Source organism: Alexandromys fortis, unplaced genomic scaffold (genome assembly GCF_014885135.2).
Source record: "Alexandromys fortis isolate MF-2015 unplaced genomic scaffold, M_Fortis_MF-2015_v1.1 scaffold_207, whole genome shotgun sequence".
Lineage (NCBI taxonomy): Eukaryota > Metazoa > Chordata > Mammalia > Rodentia > Cricetidae > Alexandromys > Alexandromys fortis.
The window spans coordinates 2427127-2448555 of record NW_026068106.1 but is presented as its reverse complement, the minus strand read 5'-3'; the positions used below and the strand labels follow the sequence as shown (position 1 = coordinate 2448555).

Here is a 21429-nt window from a genome sequence, read left to right as displayed (position 1 = left end):
AAAAAAAAGAAGTTAGAGCTAATGGGCCAAGCAGTTTTTTAATTAATACAATTTCGGTGTGGTTATTTCGGTGTAAGCTAGCCGGGCAGCTGGGACGAAACAAGCTGGCCACTCCTACCAACACAAACAAACAAAAAAAAAGAGGAGAAAGAGACATGGGGAGAGAGTGTGTCTAAAGAAAAAATAGTTTACATTTCTTCAGCCAGACAAATGAAAACACACAGGGAGATTGAAGCTGAGTTCAGGGACTCACACTGTCAGACCCTCAATAATCAAATGTTCCAGCGATAAGAGAATTGTGAAAGCCGGGGAGACTTGCCTTGCCACACACAGAAAGATTACTAGTGGATCTCTCCCTAGAACTCTGGAGATCATAAGGCAGTGGGGGACCAATATATCCAAATTGTAAGAGGAAATAAAGCACAGTGGAGAATTCTATACAGAGGAAAGCTGTCCTTCAGAAATGAGGGACAAATTAAGATATTTCTAAATGGACAAAAGCTGGGAGAGGTAGTTACCACTGCACCTGACTGGCAAGCAATGTGCCAAGGAGTCCTTCCAAAGGGACAGGACACTAGACAATACTCAAACGGTTCCATAATGGTGAACATTAGTCCATAATGATTAACTGAGAGACATTACAAACTAATCTACAAGTAAGCGTTCTTAGGATTTGGGGTTGCAATGCCATAATTACTCTGCTATGTAACTTAAGAGAGCTAGAGATATTGCTATGTAATAGAGCACTGGTCCACTATGTGCAATATCCCAGGCTTAACGGCTACCATTAAAAACAAGAAAACCTTCATGATACAGGAGACTGACTGACTCCAAGTGGGGAATCCATTTGGATCTACAAAATATCCTTTAGTTTAATACCACTGAACTAGATACTTTAATGTAGTTAAGATGCTGGGTTCATTTGAACATGATTTAAAATAGAAAAAAAACCCTTTTTTTTTTTTAAAGAGTAATACAAGCTTCACTACAAGAATAAAAATTAGAGCCACATACGGGCTATCAGAAGCGAGTTCCCTGGTTCTCTCCTTGCTTGACCTTCCCATTCCCACAAGGAGAACCAGAGCCCACAAATGATGTGGCAGCTGTGTCTGACAGCTGTTTCCCAGCCTTTATGAACAGAGGTTATGCACAGAAATGTAGACACTTATTCACTTAAAATATGCGATGAACGTTTCCCATGCTAATATACAAACACTTACTTTATCTTTTACAGACCTTACAATTTTCTACTAGTATGGACAGATGTATTTTGCCAACCTCTCCTGCGTAAAACATATTCCTTTATAGTCCTCAACGCAGATTTTGTAGACCAAAGATAAACAATAGTCTAAAGAATTAAAATGGCAACAAACAGCACTTGAGAAAGATGATTCTACCTTGCTTTCCTAACAACAGCATATGAAATTGTGTTTTCAAAGAGACAAACACTGGGTACTGAAGACCTTTCAAATTGAGCAGAGCATTAAACCTCATTACTGTCATTCTGTTTCTTTGATTATAACTAGACTGCGGGTGTTTTCATGTGGTGATGGGCTCTTCATAGTTCCTCTTTTGTGAGCCTCTATCATACAGAAGTCATCTGTGTTTATTGAGTTCTTCACTTCAGTTTCTACTTCTTTTTTTTTTTTTTCTTATCACACTTGGGACTTCTATTCCATTTACCTGTTTTACAGGAGGTGGCTCGTGCTTGCTCACATCAACGCGTGGTAAATCAGGCATCCCGAACTTGTCTCTGTAGTACCGTCGGGTGAACGGATCACAGTCGTAAATGAAGAAGGTCCTCCCGAGGATGGTGAGCGGCTTCCCCACAATGAAGTCCTTGGCAGTGTACCACTCCAGCACCTCCTGATCAGAGATCTCCAGCACACACTGAGGGAAGTTCTCTAATAGGACATGGGGTTAGAGGGATGAAGGAAAGTACAGAGGAAGAAAGCTTAACACAAGAACTGGATATTCTTGTTGGCTGGCTCTGGCTAAGGGCTGAGTACCTACTGATATGCCAAAGGAATAGGTAACGCTATATATTTCAATCTTTGACAGACTACACGAATAATACGCCAGATATTTGTCATAAAATCTCTCTTCTACATTCAGTTAGTGCTATCATCAAAAGCCTCCAAGGTCCACAGAATTAATATGTGGCCATGTAAGGCATATAAGAGAGTTGGCTCTGGATGGGATCTAAGTTGCTTAGTTCTAACTCATCACCCAATTTTCTACACATCCAACAATTATTAGGGTTTACATGTATATACAGTACACTGCTAACTACTGAGACTACACAATTGATTGTGCAAAATAACTCATACCTTTGAGGAGAAAATATCCTGTTTGTTGAAATAGACAATAAATAACAATATAGATAATGGGTTCTCCTAGACACACACTCACGCACGTGTGCATGCACACACACACACACACACACACACATAGTCACCACTGCTATCAGAGAGTAGGACATAGCTATACCCATGATGTAGGGGCACAGACAATTAATGAGATGATTGCAATAATCCACTCACATAGGAATCACCTTCACATACTGAATAAATCTTGCATTTTGGAGATAAGTATCCTTTTATCCGAGTGCTGTGAGAACTAAGGGTTAACTTATTTCAGATGGATTTCATGAAGCATGGCCTCTATGAACATCACAAAAGCCAGTGGTGGGGTACCACACTACATAACCAGAGCTGGAATGCATGGAGCCAGAAGCAGGGCAGGCCTCTCCTGACAGGTAATTACTGAGATGGAAAATTAGAAAAAAAAAAAAAGATGGAATTTCTGAAGTATAATAAATAAATGCTCATTCAGTAACCCTGTCGCTTTTCCAACAGATCCATAAAAACATAAAAAGTATACGCCTTAATAGAGTACCATGTGACGTTCTGATGTATGTATTTATTGCGTAGTGGTTAAGTCAGGTTAAAATGTATTGATATGTTTTATTTCTCTGTGGTAAAAATAGTCAAAGTGCTTTGTTTTTCACTTTTTCTCCTTCTTTTGTCCTGTTTGAGACTGGGCCTTATTATGAAGCACAGGTTTTCCCTGAACTTGCTGTAATTATCCTGCCTCAGCCTCCTGTGGGCTAGAACAAGGTCTGGTGTGGTTGTCATAGCTTTTTGAAATATTATACTAGCCGGGCGGTGGTGGCGCACGCCTTTAATCCCAGCACTCGGGAGGCAGAGGCAGGCGAATCTCTGTGAGTTCGAGGCCAGTCTGGTCTACAGAGCTAGTTCCAGAACAGGCTCCAAAACCACAGAGAAACCCTGTCTCGAAAAACCACAAAAAAAAAAAAAAAAAGAAATATTATACTTGTGGTCTAGAGCCAGGCTGCAATGCAGCAGCACTAGTCAACTCCTCCCCATCTCTCCTCTCTCCTTCTCTGTTCGTGTGTGTGTGACATGTGCATGTGTGTGTATGTATGTGTGTGTGAGTGATGTGCACATGTATGTATGTGTGGGGTATGTGTGTTTGTGTGTGTGTGTGTGTGTGTGACATAGGTGTAGATATTTGAAAGCAAGCTTGTAGGTTCACATTTATATGTATGCACTACCCATCTGGAGGTCAGGGATCAACATCCGATGTCTTCCTCGGCTGACTAGACTGTTTGGGCCAGTGAGATCTGGGAATCAGCCTGTTTTCTGCTCCCATGCCCCAGGTATGGGGATACCAATTGGGTAAGCTGTTGCCCCCACCAGGTTTTCTGCTCTGGATCTAAACTCAGACTCCAATGCTTGCACAGCAGATGCAGTGTAGACTGAGCCATCTCCCCAGCCCCTCCCCACATTACTCTTTCCACCCTCTGAGAATCACCATTTGACACCGACTTTCCCAAGATCAACGTTCTTATTTTCTTTTGTTTTAAGGCAAGGGTCTCACTGTGAAGCTGAGGCGATCATTGCATCAGTGAGGCCCGTGCCTCGGCCTCCCAAGTACTCTAATTACAGGAGCGTGCCACTGAGCCCCAGCGAGGTCAACTTCATACTCGATGCACAGGTGGTACTTATCCTTCTGTGCACGATTGATGTCACTTAGCAAAATGATCTCCAGTGTTCCGTCCATGTTGGCACACGTGACAGGGTTTCGCTGTTATATGGATGCCTAGTTTCTCATGGTGCATGTACCACATGTTCTTTCTCCATGCATTAGCTGATGGGCACTTAGGTTGTTTCTATTTCTAGACACTTGAATCGTATTACATTAAACACACTTGTACAGATACTACTTCTACATACTGATTTCATTTTCTTTTAACTAACACACACACACACACATACACACACAGGGCTGAGGGAAGTTCTAGCTTTAACTTTCTGAGGAAGTGCCAAAGCATCTTCTTTATTAATCAATGATCATAAAACATATTCACAGCATAAGAAGGGAATCCCACATCACAAGATAGTCATTTTTCTTTGTCTTTTTGGAGAACAAACTATTTTAATTATCTTTTGCATTTTTCTTTTTATTCATTTCATTTATTTTTGCTCTGATCTAGTCTCCCCTTCCCTTCCCCCTCTTTCTCTCTCTCCAATTTATGGGTTGATTTGTTCCAGTTTTCTAGTTCTCTGGCATACCTTGATTGCTTATTTGAGATCAGGATGAACCAGAGAGTATGCAAAAAAAGTTTTTTCTTTTTTAATCTCCCCAAGTCTCTACCCAGAGTAAAGATAGGTCTAGACACTTCAGCCACAGGTCCTACCCTGTATCTAAGCTCTAAAGCTTTTTTTCCTTTCTCTGGGCAGAAGCACCACAGAGAAACCAGCTGCAGACTCCTAAACCACAAATGTACCGCTCTTTAAATGAATGTCCACCATGGATACTAAGAGTGAGTTTTACTTTATGCAAATTTATCTCATTTTACTCTGTTTTTACACTGCCGAATAATGCTTTATAAGACCTAACCATTTGTTTTTTGCACAAATCTCATTTATTGCTTCCAATTATTGTATATGAATCAAGGTATAAATCTAAGCATGGTGGCACACACCTTTAATGCCAGTACTTGCAAGGCAGTGCTGGGTCTACACAGTAAGCTCCTTGCCAGCCAAGGTTATGTGGCAAAACACTTAATGGCATTCATAAGCCTCTGGAGTTAATCTCCAGCAGCACCAAGACAAACAAGCAAACATAATAGTAAATGGGTTCGGTTAAGAAGCCTTGCTCTACCTGTCTTTAAAGGAATCACCTGTTGCATTTTTTTCTTCTGTTTTGCTTTTATCTGCTAAGTCATCTCTACTGGAGTGCCCAGGACATATGCTTGGACTAAGGCAAATCATGGAGGAAAGTCGCAGAAAAGAAAAAAAAAAAAAACATTAAAAATGTAGGAAAACACGGACAGCGCCAAGTAAAGAAGAGTGATCGCCCTGACTCTTAACTTCCTAGAAGCCCCAAACTCCCCAAGTAACAGAGGCTCCACTCAACGAAACTTACTTGCATTCTCCACCAAAATCTTGGGCATGCGCTGGCGGTTCATGAGGAGTGGGAAGGGGTCTCTTCCGTTGTTCCGTTCATGGACCTCTCGGATCTCCACAGTATCGTCCATGAGGTAGTAGTGAATGATGTACTGTCGGCACTCTCCAAACAAGCTATCCGTGTCGTCCCAGATGGCATAGAATCGAAGGACCTTTGAGGAGTCCAAAGTGATGCTTTAGGATTCTAAAACAGAGTCTTAACTTCGCTATGACATGTGTCTATCAGACAGTGATGAACAGTAGCTGAAACACTTTCAGACAGCAAATTAAAAAAAAAAAAAAAAGGATAGGAAAATATCCAAAATCATGTACCACATATTAACATACCAAAGGAATAGCACAAGCTTTCTCAGTTTGTGCCAAGACAGGACAGCTTACTTTGGCCCCAAACAGTAGTCTGAGAAAGAGAAGCTGAATAAAAAGAAAGGGGGAGGATGGCCTATAAAGGTGATTTATGCATACTAACAAAGATACATGTTGAATTGTGTGTATAGAATTGGTATGGAAAAAATTTCATTAATAAACCTATCTTTCTTTTGGGACTACCAAAATACATCTACTGGATGGACAGAATCTTCTAATTTAAGGTAATGGCAGAAAGCCAGGTGTGGTGATACGCACCTGTAATCTCAGTACATGGGATGCAGAGGCAAAAAGAACATGAGTTCCAGTCCAACCTGGGGTGCACAGCAAGTTTGAGGACAGCCAGGGCTACTTAGAGACACCTTGTATTCTGGAGGCACTGGTATACTTTTAGCCCTACAGGAAACCACTATGTGCCAATGGTTAAATTATATATATATAGTATATATTTTGCTATACGATATATATGTAGGATATCAAAACTTTCCAATAAACACATATCCATACTCAAACAGATGTAAACCTCCTCTATTAAGTCACTTACTTGTTTGTCAAAGGTGAGGAATTGCTTCAGTTGGTCAAAGTCTGATGGGGTGATGTATTTACGAACAGGTTTTTTCCGGAGTTCAGTGTAAGGATCGAGAGGCATTTTCTCTGGTGGATTCACTTCAATTCCTTGACTTTCCAAAAATTCCTAATATTTCAGGATTAATGTCAACATCATCCTGAAGGTTTTACATGTCATACACTAATGGCCTGAACATAAGTGCAATGGAACGAATGATCTGCTGACATATTGGGCATGTCTGAGAGATACCATCTCCAGCGGCCCAACTCTACAGTGCAGACAACAGCTGATACCTGCCTGAGGTCTTCTTTATCATACGTATGCTAAGCTAGTCGGGAGGCATCGTAGTAAGATAACTGGGCATCTCAACTATGAACTTATATCAGTCACGTTGGATGCCTAGGAACAAAATTTTGACATTGGTTTAAGACAAGCATCTGGTACCCAAGCATGGTTTCATAAGACATGTGTCTCACTTTTGCTATGGAGGTGAGTGCACCAGGGCCAGGTTAAGATGGAATAATGTTCTTAAACTTTATAATTCACTTAAAATAAGTATATAATCACTGTTTAAAAATCTAAGACAAAGTTGGCATTGTTTTCCTAATGTCTATACTCTGTACTAAAGGTGTGTGTGTGTGTGTGTGTGTGTATGCACAGTCACACAAACACTAACCTGCTTAGTGACTCCCCCTACAGCCACCAGGGTCCTTCCCCATCCACTAATGGATGAAGTAATGAAATGCATCCCACCAGCTAGAGTCCTACTGCAGAGTCCCAGCCCACAAAGGATACTACACCATACCTGGGTGAATCGGTCACAGTCGACAATTCGGAAAGTTTTGCCATAAATTGTGATGTCAATTCCCCGATTGAGGTCTTTCCAGTGGTAGTGGTCTCCCACATTGTTCTTGGCTAGCCGCTGGCGCTTGACTAGCTTGCCCTGCGGGATCCCGGAGTTCTCCACAACGGGCTCTATGACAGACATACTGTCATCCTCTAGATAGTAGTACATGTTCACGTGGCGGATTCGGTAGTGCTCCTCGCTTGATATGGGAACATCTTCTTGGAAGTAGGCGCTAAATTTCAGCACCTGCGAGAGCAACACATGTTCTTAACCGCTGAGCCACCTCTCTAGCTCCTCAAATTCTTAAGAATATGCTTTTCAGCCCCTAACATAAAGGATCGGTGTAGATTAATCTTGATCTCCTATCTTTACACATCTACAAATGAACTGCTTCTATAAGAAAATTTTGTAAAAACTTAAGCTAAATAATGTATATGCCTTAGTTCTTGCTTTAGAGTAATTTTGTTGTGTTTAGACTCTTATTTTAAGATTTATTTATTTATGTGTGTGTTTGTGTGTGTGTGTGTGTGCACATGTATGTAAGTACCTGTGGACGCCCAAAGGGCATCAAGGTCCCTGGAACTGGAGTTACAGGCAGTATGGTTGTAAGCCACCAGGTGAGAGCTGGATTGAACCTATATTCTCAGGAAAAGCAGCCAGTGTTCCTAACACTGAATTCTCTCTCCAGCCCACTGACTGTTAAGAATAAAGAGTTCTAGACCCCCATGAGGGAGCAACCGAGAAGAATGCTAACACAAGAGGCTCTTACAGGTGTTAGGATAACACCAGCTGTGCCAGGTAGGATGAGAGCCGAGTAACATGTAGAAAGGAGGGGAAAATAATATTTAGATACTCTGTGTAAAAATGTATCTTTTCACTGAATTTTTACAGTGGCCTTGGCTCCCGATGGTGTGTTCAAACTTCCTGAGTTTGTAGAGATCATATTGCTTGTTTGAACTTTGAAAATGACAGCAGAAACGAAAGAGAAATACTTGGCTTGGCATCTTTTTGAATGTGGGGAGAAAATGTCAAGCGTGAATGCTCAGAATCCAAACCGAGGAAGCAGATCTAGCAGTCCTCGGGGCTGGGTAATGATAGAGTCAAAAAATACAGAGGCTAAGTGTGAAGCACAGCTCACCCAGGTGAGGGTTTCCCACTCTCGGGAGAGGCCTGTGGCTAAGGTCTGGCGCTCAGTGAGGACAGAGTTTGTAAATACTGACAGAGGAGCGCGCTGAGAAGACAGCTGCAGGCACAACGGTAGGTGAGGCCTCCTAAGAAGGGAAATTCAAGAATGAGCACAGAGACTTGCAAATGCCCACATCAAGGGGGAGGGAGACCAGAGAAAGAGCAACCTGACAGACAGGAGGGGGAACCAGGAGAAGTAACAACCCTGTGTACAAGCCAAGAGCAGAGCCTGGGAGGGAGAGAGTGAAACAGGGCCTAGAAGAAGGACCATGGATGTCTGTTCAAACTCAGCAAACAGGACATCACTGCTCATTATCTCTGAGAAAGCAGTCTGGGGCTCAAGGGTGGGATAAAATTCTCTTCCTAAAGGAGTGCTAGGTAGAAGGGGGTTTGTTGTATTTTTTTTTTTTTGTGTGTGTGTGACAATATGAACTTTGCTAGAGAACAACAGTCACTAGAGTGTTTGAAATAGAAATAGCACCAATGATGAAAGGGTGGATGGATGGATGGATGGATGGATGGATGGATGGATGGATGGATGGATTTCCGGGTGGATGAGTGGATGGATGGATGGATGAGTGAAATCTTGTGAAAAAAATTAACCAAGAAACAGATGGGGATGTTCTCGGACTATTTTGCACTTCATAGAGATTTAGGACTCATTGCTGCAGAATAGGTGGGAAGCAGAGAAAATGAACATAGTGCACCATGAATGTGGGAGCTGGAATTCAGGCAACTTGTCGTTGTATTTGGAAAATATTCTGGGGAAGTCTACAGGGAACTATTTTCTCTAATCTGCTTCCTGCCTTGAGAAAGCCTCTTCCAGGACCCAGTTCCGCTGTCTGTGACTAAGGGTTGAGGCATCTGAACAATTTTCTCTCTGAGTACTCAAGGAATTCCGTGGTTTACTGATAACATTTCTGCCAGCGGTCAAGTCTTAGACATCTGAAGTCAAGGGGCACCCTAAAATCCCAGACGATACCTTTTTGTCAAAAGCCACATGCGCAGGGACAAACTCTGCAGGTGGGGCCTGCTTGGGTGGCCCATAAGTTAAGATGGGGGCTTTATTGGCCAGCTCATCCAGCTCGGCCTGAGACAGCTGATTGTAGTGGAGCCGGTCTCCGCCTATCCCCACCGTCGGACGTCGAACAACTGCGTAGCCGTTCCTGTAGCCGAGCGTCTGGCTTCTGTGGAATGCTGTTTTCTGAAGAAAAGATGGGTACCATTAATAACCCCATACAGATCTTTAAGGGAAACAACAAACTTCCTAAACTATCACAGCTTAAACTCTTGCTTTAAAACATATATTTTAAAATTATGTATGTATGTGGGCAGATGTGTGGGTGTGCATGCAGATGCCCTCAGACTCGCTGAACCAAGATGGATAGGAACCACCTGATATGGGAGCTGAGAATTGAACCCAGGCCCTCTGCAACAGCCGTTCTTGTTCTTAAACACTAAGCCATCTCTCTAGCTTCAAATGTTTGCTTTTCAACATCACAACATGTGCATTAAATGTTTTGCTGCATCAAGAGAGTATTTTCTTAAAATAAACTTATTTCTTTATATTATATCCTAGCTACAGTTTCTCCTTCCTCCTCTGCTCTCACTCCCTCCTCCATAAAAGAGCATTTTAAACCAAAACACTTGATCTGGAGCAAGGAGAGAAGGAGAAGCCACCTAAGGTTGAGATAAAACAGCCCTGCTCTGTGGTATCAGGCTCACCTCACCTCTACCACACCACTTCATTTATACTGCAATTTATTTTTATTTTTGCTAATCTTCCTTTTCCTCTTCTCTTGGTGGTGATAAATGATAGCCTTAGAAGATCTGGTTTTCTGAATTTTAATTTTACCTCCAGCAACAGCTTTTCTTATTATATCTCAGCCCTCCTTACTATATCTCAGCCCTTCTTATTATACCACAGCCTTTTTTTATTATATTGACACTGATACATTTGGGGAAGTCTGTGTAGAGCGGCTTGCCAGCATATATGTAAACATCCAGTAATCCTGCCCCTTTTTAAAAGACACATCCCAAAAGTATGAGAAAGAAGGATGTGCTTGAAGCTGGTCACAATACTGACAAATATATGTGTTTATATATGATACTCATATGTTGGAAACAATCTAAACAACAAACAAAAAGAAGAAAGGAAATAATGGGTTACTATGCAGGAATTAAAGTGGTTTTCAATATGATGCAGCAACTTGGTGAAGTATTCACAATTTATTAAAACAAAAAAGAAACCCAGTCCTGGCAGACCAGGATTGAGCCAATAACCTGCGATCCCCACTGGAACCAGAGTGGGACTGAACCAGCTACCTAGGACACGGAGAACAAGTTCCACCAGGAGCAGAAGCCAGCAACAAACCCAGTCCTGAGACACGGGCGGATCAGGATTGAGCCAGCGACCAGATCCAGAGTCAACAGTCTCCACCGGAATGGTACAGGGGAGTAACCGCTGAGCCGGTGAGTCAGAGCCAAAGACTGCCGAGGGTCTGGACATGAATCTGGGACCTTCAAGGAAGAAGACCTAAGCTATCACTTCTGTGGGTCTGGGTGAGAGTCTAGAACCTCCTAGGAACTAGCCAGAGGCCAGGAGCTCTGTCAGCCTGGGCTTGAGTGAACCTTGGTCCTGCAAGGGAATAGGCAGGAACCAGAAGGAACTAGAGATCTCGGCCGGACCAGGCATGAGTCTGGACCTCTGAGAGAGTAGGCCTGAGCCAGGACCTCTGTGGGTTTGGGCATTGGTCTGGGACATCAAAGGAAATAGACAGGATCCTGGAACCCCTGCAGGTCCGAGCAAGAGTCTGGGACCACTGAGGAAGTAAGCAGGTCCTCTGAGGGTTCAGGCGAACCCGAGCCTGGGACCTCTGTGGCAGTAGAACAGAACCAGAAAACTTTCCAGGTCCAACTCCAACCCAGACACTTCTGCAGGAGAAAATCCAACAAAAAAAAAATAGAGTACAAATCTAAACAGAGAACTCTCCACAAAGGAATCTAAAATGGCTTAAAGACACTTAAGGAAACGTTCAACATCCTTAGTTATCAAAGAAATGCAAATCAAAACAACTCTGAGATTCCATCTTACACCTGTAAGAATGGTCAAGATCAAAACACGGATGACAACTTATGCTGGAGAGGTTGTGGGGAAAAGGGAACATTTCTGCATTGCTGGTTGGAATGCAAGCTGGTACAGCTCCTTTGGATGTCAGTGTGGCGATTTCTCAGAAAATTAGGAAACAACTTTCCTCAAGACCCAGTAATACAGGCTGGAGAGATGGCTTAGTGGTTAAGAGCGTTGCCTGCTCTTCCAAAGGTACTGAGTTCAATTCCCAGCAACCACATGGTGGCTCACAACCATCTGTAAAGAGGTCTGGTGCCCTCTTCTGGCCTTCAGGCATACAGACAGAATATTGTATACATAATAAATAAATAAATAAATATTTTAAAAAAAAGACCCAGTAATACCACTTTTGGGTACATATCCAAAGGATGCTCAATTGTGCCACAAGGACATGTGCTCAACTATGTTCATAGCATCTTTGTTTGTCATAGCCAGAACCTGGAAACAACCTAAATGCCTCTCGACTGAAGAATGGATAAGGAAAATGTGGTAATTTACACAATGGAGTACTACACAGCAGAAAAAAAATAAGGACATCTTGAATTTTGTAGGAAAATAGATGGAGCTAGAAAACATTATTTTGAATGAGGTAACCCAGACCCAGAAAGACAATTATCACATGTACTCACTCATGCCTTTAAACCAAGCATTTCTGGAGGCTGAGGCAGATGACTTTCAAGTTCAAGGCCCCTCTGGGTTGCATACAAGATACAACAAGCAAGACCCCTCCCTCCCTAAAACACACACACACAGTCGGAAAATGAGTTATATATTATATACAATATATGCAATGATAAGAATGTTAAACACAGGCTAAGGAAAGAAAAAGCACCAGGTGGTCCATGAGGTTGAGGTAAGTGAGATGAGAAAACGCAAAGCAGAGAAGAGGAAGATGGGCACGCTTTTTAGAGAAACTACAAGAAACCCAAGATGAGCTGGGGCGGGATTTAATTCTAGAGAAGACTGAAGCTAGAGAGAAAAGTGACCCTTAACTCAGAAATACGGAGACCCGAGGGAATGACCCATCAGGAAGGAGTGCATGAGAAGGGGGCTGCAAGGCAGCAATCTTGAAGAGTCAGATGAGGTTGCTGGGGAGAGGAGGGCGGAGAGGCTGAAAGCAGAGAGGCGCTGAGGAGGGTAAGAATGAATCTGGGGTAATGGGGTAACGGCGATGGCCTGGGGTCATGGGGCCAGGAGGCAGGTTAGGTAGGAAAGTAAGAACAGGACCGCAGTGAGGACCCATAAGGTGTGTGGACTACCAAGAAGCCGACTAAAGCCCGCAGAAGCTGGTATGCAGGAGGGCGGTGGAGCCTGCGTGATGGAGGAGAGCAGAGGCGCGCGGAGTGGCGAACCCTTCCAACTGGCCCTCACCGTGGAGTCCGTAAAGGACGAGCCCGGGAGAAAGGGCAGGCCGTGCACCGGGTTTGTCACCATCGCAGCCCTGCAGCCGCCGCCACGGTTGCCTTCTGCCGCTGGGGTTACCCTGGCAACAAACAGCATCCGCGGGCCTCTCCAGACTCCATGGTAACGCCAAACACTACGCCACGGAGGGAGAAGCGCGAGGCGGGAGGGGGGGGGGAGGGTGGAAGGGCGGGGGAGGAGGGCGCGGAGTCCAGGTCTGCGCGTGCGCGTAGGACCCCTGAGGCTCCTGGTCACTGGACGTGGCTAATGGGTGTGACAGAGGCGGCTCCGCCCCTTCCTTCCCCACCCCTTCCCTTCTTCCTCTGCACCCGCTTGGTGGCTCCCTAGGGACGCAACCAAGGAACGACTCCTGTGAAGCTGAAGAAGGCTGGTGTCCTCAGGCCTTGGCTCGTGCAGTGAGGTCACGTTCTTTTACGGAGGAGAAGTTCCTTCTCGCTCTACGTAGTCCTCCCAAGAGCTCAGGAACTCTTTCCCAACTCTGGGAAAAGAGCTGCCGTCCTGGTTCACACCCAACGTAAGTGGTTGCTCCCCAGTGAAAGCGCTAAATTACTTCAAACTCACGGGACGGGTCTTGAATTAGATGATAATTTACTGCATTTCTGTTGCTCAGACATGACTTGGACCCCCTCACCCCCACCTGCCCCATGCGCACTTCCTCCACCTTTCCCCCAGCTTCCTGGTCCCCTCTCAGAAGTCCGTCCGTGCCACTTGTTTCTGCAGGCTGTGTGCTGAGGTCTCAGAACCGTCCCTAGTATCTGTTGACTACAGAGCAGGATAGTGGCCCTGTCAGTCCTGCTTGATAGCTACAGCCCAGTGATAAATCAGAACCACGGAAGAGAGCACCCTAAAGAGAGAGACCCCGAGTCACAAGAAAGAAGCAATTAACGGCAGTGAAATACTGCTGAGTACAGCACTTTCTGGGCAACTTAATATTTTTCCTTAAACATAAAGTGGCCCTATTCCTAAACATCGTCAGGGAAAGAAAAAAAAAATCAAGAATCCATCAGCACCGAGAGCTTAAAAGTAAAAAGGAAGCCAAGATTCCCAGGGTTTGGATTCGTCGTGTCTCAAGTTTCCTCAGGAGTCTGGTCTTCAAAACATGCGTTTCTGACCTATGAATTTAGAGACGCAATAGAGTAGTAAGCCTGATAGTGAAGACATAATTTAGCATCATGGGTCACTTGCTGCCACCAGCAGTTCTGATGGCAGCTGTATTACTCAGATTCCTCTAGAAGAGAACTGATAAGACGCATTCACACACACACACACACACACACACACGCACACACACAAGATTTATTAGAGTAGCTTATAGTCTGGTTCAACTAGTCTAACAATGGCTATCTACCAACAGAAGGTCCAAGAATTCAGTAGCTGTTCAGTTCTTAAGGCTGAATGTCTCAGCTGGTCTTCAGTGTATGCTAGACTCCCAAAGAAGTAGGCTCTAAGGCTAGTGAAGGAATGGACTTGCTAGCGAGAGTGAGAGCAAGCAGGCAGAGAGCAAGCTTCCTTCTTCCATGTCCTTTATATAGGCTGCCAGCAGAAGGTGTGATTCAAACTTAAGGTGGATCTTCCTACCTCAGAGATCCAGATTAGAAGTGGGTCTTCCCACTTCAAATGATTTAATTAAGAAATATCCTTCACAGGTGTAGCCAGCCCCTTGGGTTTTAGTTGCTTCTAGATGTCGTCAAGTTGACAGGAAAGACTAGCCATCACAACAGCTTTGTCTTTATGGGTGCTTGCCACAGCAAGTCTTCCTGTGGGTTTCACTAACTGACACGGAGCTCCAGGGGCCAGGATAAGAATACAGGAAGTGGTATCTATAGCCTTCACTGGTATTATACCCACCCATCAAAATTCCCATCTAGTACCTCTTCATTTCTCCTTACTACTGTTTCTTATTCTTGCCTGTCTGCAGTCTCTTGTCTTCCTTGTCCTCCTCCCCTACCTCTCCTTCTTTTCTTGTTCTTTTTGAGACAGGGTCTCATTATGTACCCCTTGCTGGCCTCCTGGAACTCTCTATGAGGACCAGACTCTCAGAGATGTGCCTGTCTCTGCCTCCTAATGCTGGGATTAAAGGTGTGCACTGTACCTAGCATCAGTGGTTCCTCCTCTTCTTCTTGGGACAGTCTGGGTTGTGTGTGCCACCATACCCAGATTTTGTCCCTTAAAAAAATACTCTTTCTCATTTGTTTTTCTATGTACATTAGCTTAATTATGACTCCCCCAGTATCTGATTATAACCCTCCAGGAGCTGATTAACATCACGGCAGTTACTGCAAACTTTAAAAGCCCCTGCCGTTGTACCTGAGACACTGACTATGATGGTGACTGGGAGAATTAGTCATGATGGTAAATGCAACTCTTCAGTTTTCCTCTGTACCTCTCTGCTGCTGGGTAGCCAGCATCACTGGTAACTGACTCAGCGTGAGAAACTTAAGCTATACAGGCCCACTGTGGTCATTTGAATATAATGGGTTCCCATAACTCATAGGGTGTCATAGTTTGAATGTAATTGGCCCCCATAAACTCATAGGGAGTGGTACTTTTAGGAGGTGTTGGAGTGGGTTTGGTCTTGTTGGAGGAAGTGTGCCACTGTGGGGGTGGGCTTTGAGGTTTCTTATGTTCCGGATACTTCCCAGTGTCTCAGTCAACTTCCTGTTGCCTAGAAGATGTGGGACTCTTAGTTACTTGCCCAGCCCTATGTCTACCTGAATGCCTTCATGCTTCCTACCTTGATGATAATGGACTGAACCTCTAAAACTATAAGCAAACCAGCCTAATTAAATCCTTTCATTTATAAGAGTTGCTGTGGTCATGGTGTTTCTTCACAGCAAGGAAAACCCTAACTAAGACAAGGAGAGGCATTATTAGGAGGTGTGGCTTTGTTGGAGTAGGTGTGGTCTTGTTTGAGGAAGTATGTCACCATAGAGGTGGACTTTGAGGTCTCACATTCTCAAGATATTGCCTAGTGTCTCAGATCACTTCCTGCTGATCAAGATGTAGCCAGCACCATGTCTGCCTGCACACTGCCATGTCCTACCCTGATAATAATGGACTGAACCTCTGAACTGTAAGCCACCACAATCAAGTGTTTTCCTTTATAACAGTTGCTTGGTCATGGTGTCTCCTCACAGAAATAGAAACCCTAACTAAGACTTCATCTAACTCTCTCCATCTGTATCACTTCTCTTAAAGGAAATCCCGGGACATGTAAACACGCTTAGAAGCCTTTCTGGTTGATCTGCCAGGCTGCTCTGCATCTATATTCCCTGGTTTGGGCAGGGAAGGAGCTTGCAGGTCTGGAAGGATAAGTCACACCTGAGCCTACTGCTCAGGAGGAACCTGTTTGTGTTTGAGGAGTGACTTGCTTCTGAACACGTACTTTCCTTTCTGAGGAAATCCTACTAGTCAAATAGTTAATGGAGTATACCTTGATTCCGGGTGGCCTTGAGGACAGTTGGCTGGTAGTGTGCCCTCATAGCGCCCTCTCGTATTCACCTCCACCATCCTCATTCTCCTAGAAGAGTTTGTCTTAGTAGACGGCTGACCTTGCCACACCTATGACCCCAGCATTCTGGAGAAAGGACACAAGGATCACAAATTCCAGGCTGCAAAGTCAGTTCGAGGCTACGAAGTGTGCTGGCTAGTTTCATATCAACAAGCTATCAACTTGATAGCTGGGGCCATCTGAAAGGAGGGAATCTCAATTGAGAAAATGTACCCTTAAAATCTGTCTGGAAGGCATCTTCTTAATGGGTGATTAAGGTGGGTGGGTCTAGCCCACTGTGAGTGTTACCACTCCTGGGCTGGTAGTCCTGGGCTCTAAAGAAAGCAGGCTGAGGGAACCAAGGGCAATAACCCAGTAAGCAGCTTCCTTCATGGTGTTTGCATCAGCTCCTGCCTCCAAGTTCCTGTTTGAATTCCTGTCCTGACTTCCTTCAGTGATGGACTATGACAAAAAAAAAAAAAAAAAAAAAAAAAAAAAAAAAAAAAAAAAAAAAAAGGTATAAGCCAAATTAAAGTGTTTTTTCCGCAACTTGCTTTTGGTTGTAGGGTTTCACCACAGCAACAGTAACTCTAATTAAGACACACAGTGAGGCTCTGCCTTAAAAAAATAGCGATTTGTTGGGGGATGCCTTAGTCTGTAAAGTCTTGTCAGGCAACCACGAGGACCTGAGTTCTGCCCTCAGCACCTATGATGCCTGTCAAATAGATAAGAAAATTCCAGTGACTTCACCTACTGTAAATAGAAAGGCGAAGCCTAAGGCTTACAGTACAGTTACCTCCATGGACACTGGCTAGTCAAGAAGTCCCTTTACTCCTGTTGGGATAGTGATAACTATAATGGCCAATGTAAAGTACACTGGAGTGTCGAGGTCTAGACATAAAATCAATATATGATGAACTCAAACAGGAAGCAACTTAATATTAGAGCTTAGAATATCCCCATTGTGGTTAGAATAAGAAAGGCCCCCATAAGCTGGTCTAGTAGAATGCTTAGTCTTAAGAGATAGGCACTACTTGAGGAGGATTAGGAGGTGTGGCCTTGTTGGAGGAAGTGTGCACTGTGGGTGGGCTTTGAGATTCAAATGCCTCTCTCTTTGTGTTGCCTGTGGATTCCACTGGAGAGCTCTCAGCTACTTCTCCAGCACCATGCCGGGTCTTCTTTCTTCTCCAAGAGTAGTCATGGTCATGGTGTCTCTTCATAGGACTAGAACCCTGGCTAAGACAGCCATGTACTCAAAACATTATTTTTCACCTGAGTAATAAGGAGAAACTTGAGAAATAATGCCAAATTCAGTTAGGACTGGACTTTTGTATGCACAAAGAATCAGAGGAAGTGCTAGCAAAAATAGGGTTACCCCCTCCTGCAGGGCCAAAAAAAAAAAGTTGTATTACACTTTGGTTCAATTAAAAGCATTATAATGCCTGGAGCTAGGGCTGAACATAAGAAGAGAGGTACAACTGTAATAAGAACTGGTCACTTGAGTAAGGAATTTGATACTGTCGTGGCAGGGGGTTTCTACTAATAACTGTAGTCATAAAATCAATTGCACCTGGAGCTGATGACACACCTGGTATGTGGAGAGAAAACGCTTCAGTGGATGCTTTGCCGTGGGCTAGGTTTCCCACTAACAGTGGATGCGCAGTTTACACTGCACCTGGTCTTACTTCAGCTCTAGGGAGAAGTCAGTCAGAAGTGTATATTATTAACCTGAAGGAATGCTGTACGGAGTATCAGTCACTCAAGGCACCAATTAGTCACTGAAGCCACTGATTATTGTAGATATTACTATGAAAAGATTATAACAAATCCGTGGGCTATAATGACAACATTGTACATTTAGTCATCTCCTAATAGAAACTCTGATTGGTTGATCTAATTTTGCTTATGGCAATACCTCCTTTCCCTGCTCGTTCCCCAACTAGAAGCTATCAGATCCCTGTGTCTTGAGAAAAATCTCTGGTTTGTGAACATAGGCACTATAGCTAAAGAAAACATTAAGCTATAAGTCTAAAGACAGAGGTTTAAGAGATCAAGGAGTTATTCCTAGTGAGTGTTTCCTAACTGAATATTTTCTTACCTAAATCTCTTCACACTGATGAAAACGAAAGAGTCCTCGTTTAGCACGGGAGACATCACTGAACTCATCTCCTTGCTTGTTAAATGACTCTGGAGAGCTAAGACTTTCAGCTGTAAAAATGATGGGATAGTAATATTGGGTATAGTTTGGGCTTCCAAATATGGACAGAAATATTTTGACTTTAAAACAACAGGGAAGCCAGGCACTGTGGTTCTGACAATCAGGAAGCTGAGGCAGGAAGGTGACAAGTTCAAAGTCAGCGTGAGCTGGATAGTGAGTTCAAGGCCAGCCTGGGCAACTTGGGTGAGATCCATTCCATAAAAATAAGGGTTGGTTTGTAGCTCAATGATAGAGGGCTTATTTAGCATATGCAAGTCTCTGGGTTCATCGCCTAGGACTACAGAACCCCTGCTCACTGCCCTGCCAAAAGTACACAAGGAGTGGTCTTGATGACATCAGAATATCTGAAAGTCTTCTATTCCCTGTCACATATGCAGTATGGAAAGGGAAAACAACAGCAGCCTGGATCCTTGCAGCCATATTCTTACCCTACCTGAGTTGTGAAGGCTGTGTTTGTATAAATGGAAGCCAAGTGTCTTCTTGAGTCTTTAGTTTCCTCATCTCTAAAATAGATGGAAAATAAGTCTCACTAGTTGTTCCTGGCTTACACAACTGTCTTGGTTTCTCTTCCTATTTCTGGGATAAAAAACAAACAAAGAAAAACAAACAAACAAACAAAAACCAAAAAGACACTGACAAAAGCAACTTAAGGAGAAAGTGAGATTTTTTTTTGTGCTTTATTTTGTTTTGTTTTGTTTTGTTGTTCACAGTTCAAGGAAGACTCTATCAAGGACTCTTTGAGCAGTTGGTCACCTCCACAATCAGGAAGCTGAGAAAGGTGAATCACGCTGCCACTCAGCCCCCTTCCTCCATGTATGCTGTCCAGTACCCCAGTCAGAATAATGAGTCAACCACAGCGAACAGATTTTCCCACCTCAAATACAACCAGGATAATACCCCATGGCAAGCCCAAGTGGCCCCCTCCCAGGGGATTCTGACTTCTATCTAGGTGACAGGTGACACTGGCCATCATGGGGATCATGTAGGAAATCAAAGTCATCCAAACCAATACATTACATCTATTTATTTATTTACTTACTTACTTACTTATTACATATGTATGTGTGAGCGTGGGGGTGCCATGGTATGTCTGTCGGTCAGAAGACAACACAAGGTAATTGGTTCTCCACCATGTGGGTTCCAGAAATTGGACTCAGGTTATCAGGTTTGTAGCAAGTACCTTTGAGCCACTCTCAACAGCCCCCCAAGCCAATGTGTTCACACAAACAGACTCTACTGATAGTTTCACGTAGTCAGTGAGAGAGTTCCTGTGAGTCTATGACTCATTGTCAACCTCTTCCCTGAAATCTGAGGAATGAGGAGTCCTGAAGGAACCCCAGGTTAGGATGAAGTCCTGGCAGATTCCTGAGACAGGGTGGAGTAGCTGATCAGAGAAGTGACTTTTCCAGGACTTGAATTCTGGCTCTACCAATAAATCCCAGGGTCTGTGGCAGAGGTGAGTGAAGTGGAAGGAGCCTTACAGAAAAAAAGAAACATAAACAATGGCCAATTGATGGCAGTGTGGGCTCTGTTGGGACCTTGATCCAAACACATAAACGTCATTTTGGTTATTTAGAAAAGTTACTGGAAATCAAACTGTGGTTATTTAAGGATGTCAAGAAATCGCTTGATATTTTAGATATAGTAGAAGTACTATGGTTTCACTTTGAAAAAATTTCACATTAGCCAGATCCCTGTAATTCTTTCACTGAGGCAGATGGATTGCTTTAAGCTCAAGGACAATCTGGGCTACACAGAAAATTTTAGGCCAATCTGGGTCACAAAACAAGACCCCATCTCTGAGGAAGTACAAAAGTAAACAATTAAATAGATACAAACAAGACAAAATCTCCATTTTTAAAAAATAAACAATCAAATATTATGGGAAAAGTGCATGATTTTATTCAAAATATTATGTAAAGGGACAAGGGTGGTATGGGGATATAAATGAAATTAGATTATCTACAAGTGGATAATTGTTGGCCTGATTAATTATGATTAATGCATAAGGATGCATTAATGATACAATTCTGTCTGACACTGTGTGGTTGAAGTTTTTCTGTAATACAAGAGCTCCAAGAAGGGGAGGAGCAGGGAGGAAAGAAGAAAAGAAGAGGGAAGAGAGAAAGAGGAGGGGGTGGGGAAGGGAAGAGAAGGAAGGGGCATATGGACAGCCTCTGAGCATGACCAGAGAAGTAAAAGTCCTGATTCTGTCCCTTGCCAGTTCTGTGACCCGCTGGAAACTTGTTATCCTCTCCCTTTCCTAGCAGGAAAATGGGACAATAATAGCCACTTCCCAACCCGTAACATTGTTGTGAGCACAGGATAAGTAAGGACATGGTGTTCTTTCTGCAGCCATTGGCATCTCGTAATGGCAACGACCGTGGTAAGCATTGTCTGGTGGGGAACTCCGAATAGATGGTCAAAAGAGTGACTGGGGACCGGGAAAGCTAGAGATGACAAGATCAGGGTACAACTAAGGAAGAAAAGAGGCAAAGGATGGGGCAAACGTATTTAATTTTATGTGTTTGCGCTTTGGCTTACGTGCGTGTCTGTGTGTCACTTGTGTAGAGTGCCTGAGGAGGTTAGAGGAGGGCATGGCATCCCTTGGAACTGGAGTTACAGGTGCTTAGGAGCCACCTTGTGGGTGCTGGGGATTGGGCTTTGGTACTATCCATACTTTGATTTGTCAATAGTTCTCTATCTGGGGC

The 21429-nt window shown here is 43.7% G+C and overlaps 1 protein-coding gene across 2 annotated transcripts in view; it reads right to left on the bottom strand.

Annotated features, from left to right (window-relative positions):
• Positions 1-13150, bottom strand: part of Efhc1 (EF-hand domain containing 1) — a 37102-nt gene extending 23952 nt beyond the window's left edge. The window contains exons 1-6 of one of the 2 annotated variants that reach the window (XM_050124066.1): positions 12960-13150; positions 9441-9662; positions 7232-7519; positions 6403-6552; positions 5455-5647; positions 1684-1904 (exon numbers count right to left, since the gene is read on the bottom strand). In XM_050124066.1, the coding sequence (XP_049980023.1) occupies positions 1684-1904; positions 5455-5647; positions 6403-6552; positions 7232-7519; positions 9441-9662; positions 12960-13088 (1203 nt within the window). In that variant the 5' untranslated portion in view covers positions 13089-13150. The remainder of the gene's footprint in view (positions 1-1683; positions 1905-5454; positions 5648-6402; positions 6553-7231; positions 7520-9440; positions 9663-12959) is intronic. The other variant, XM_050124067.1, reaches the window with a different exon arrangement.
• Between the last annotated feature and the right edge of the window lie 8279 nt (positions 13151-21429).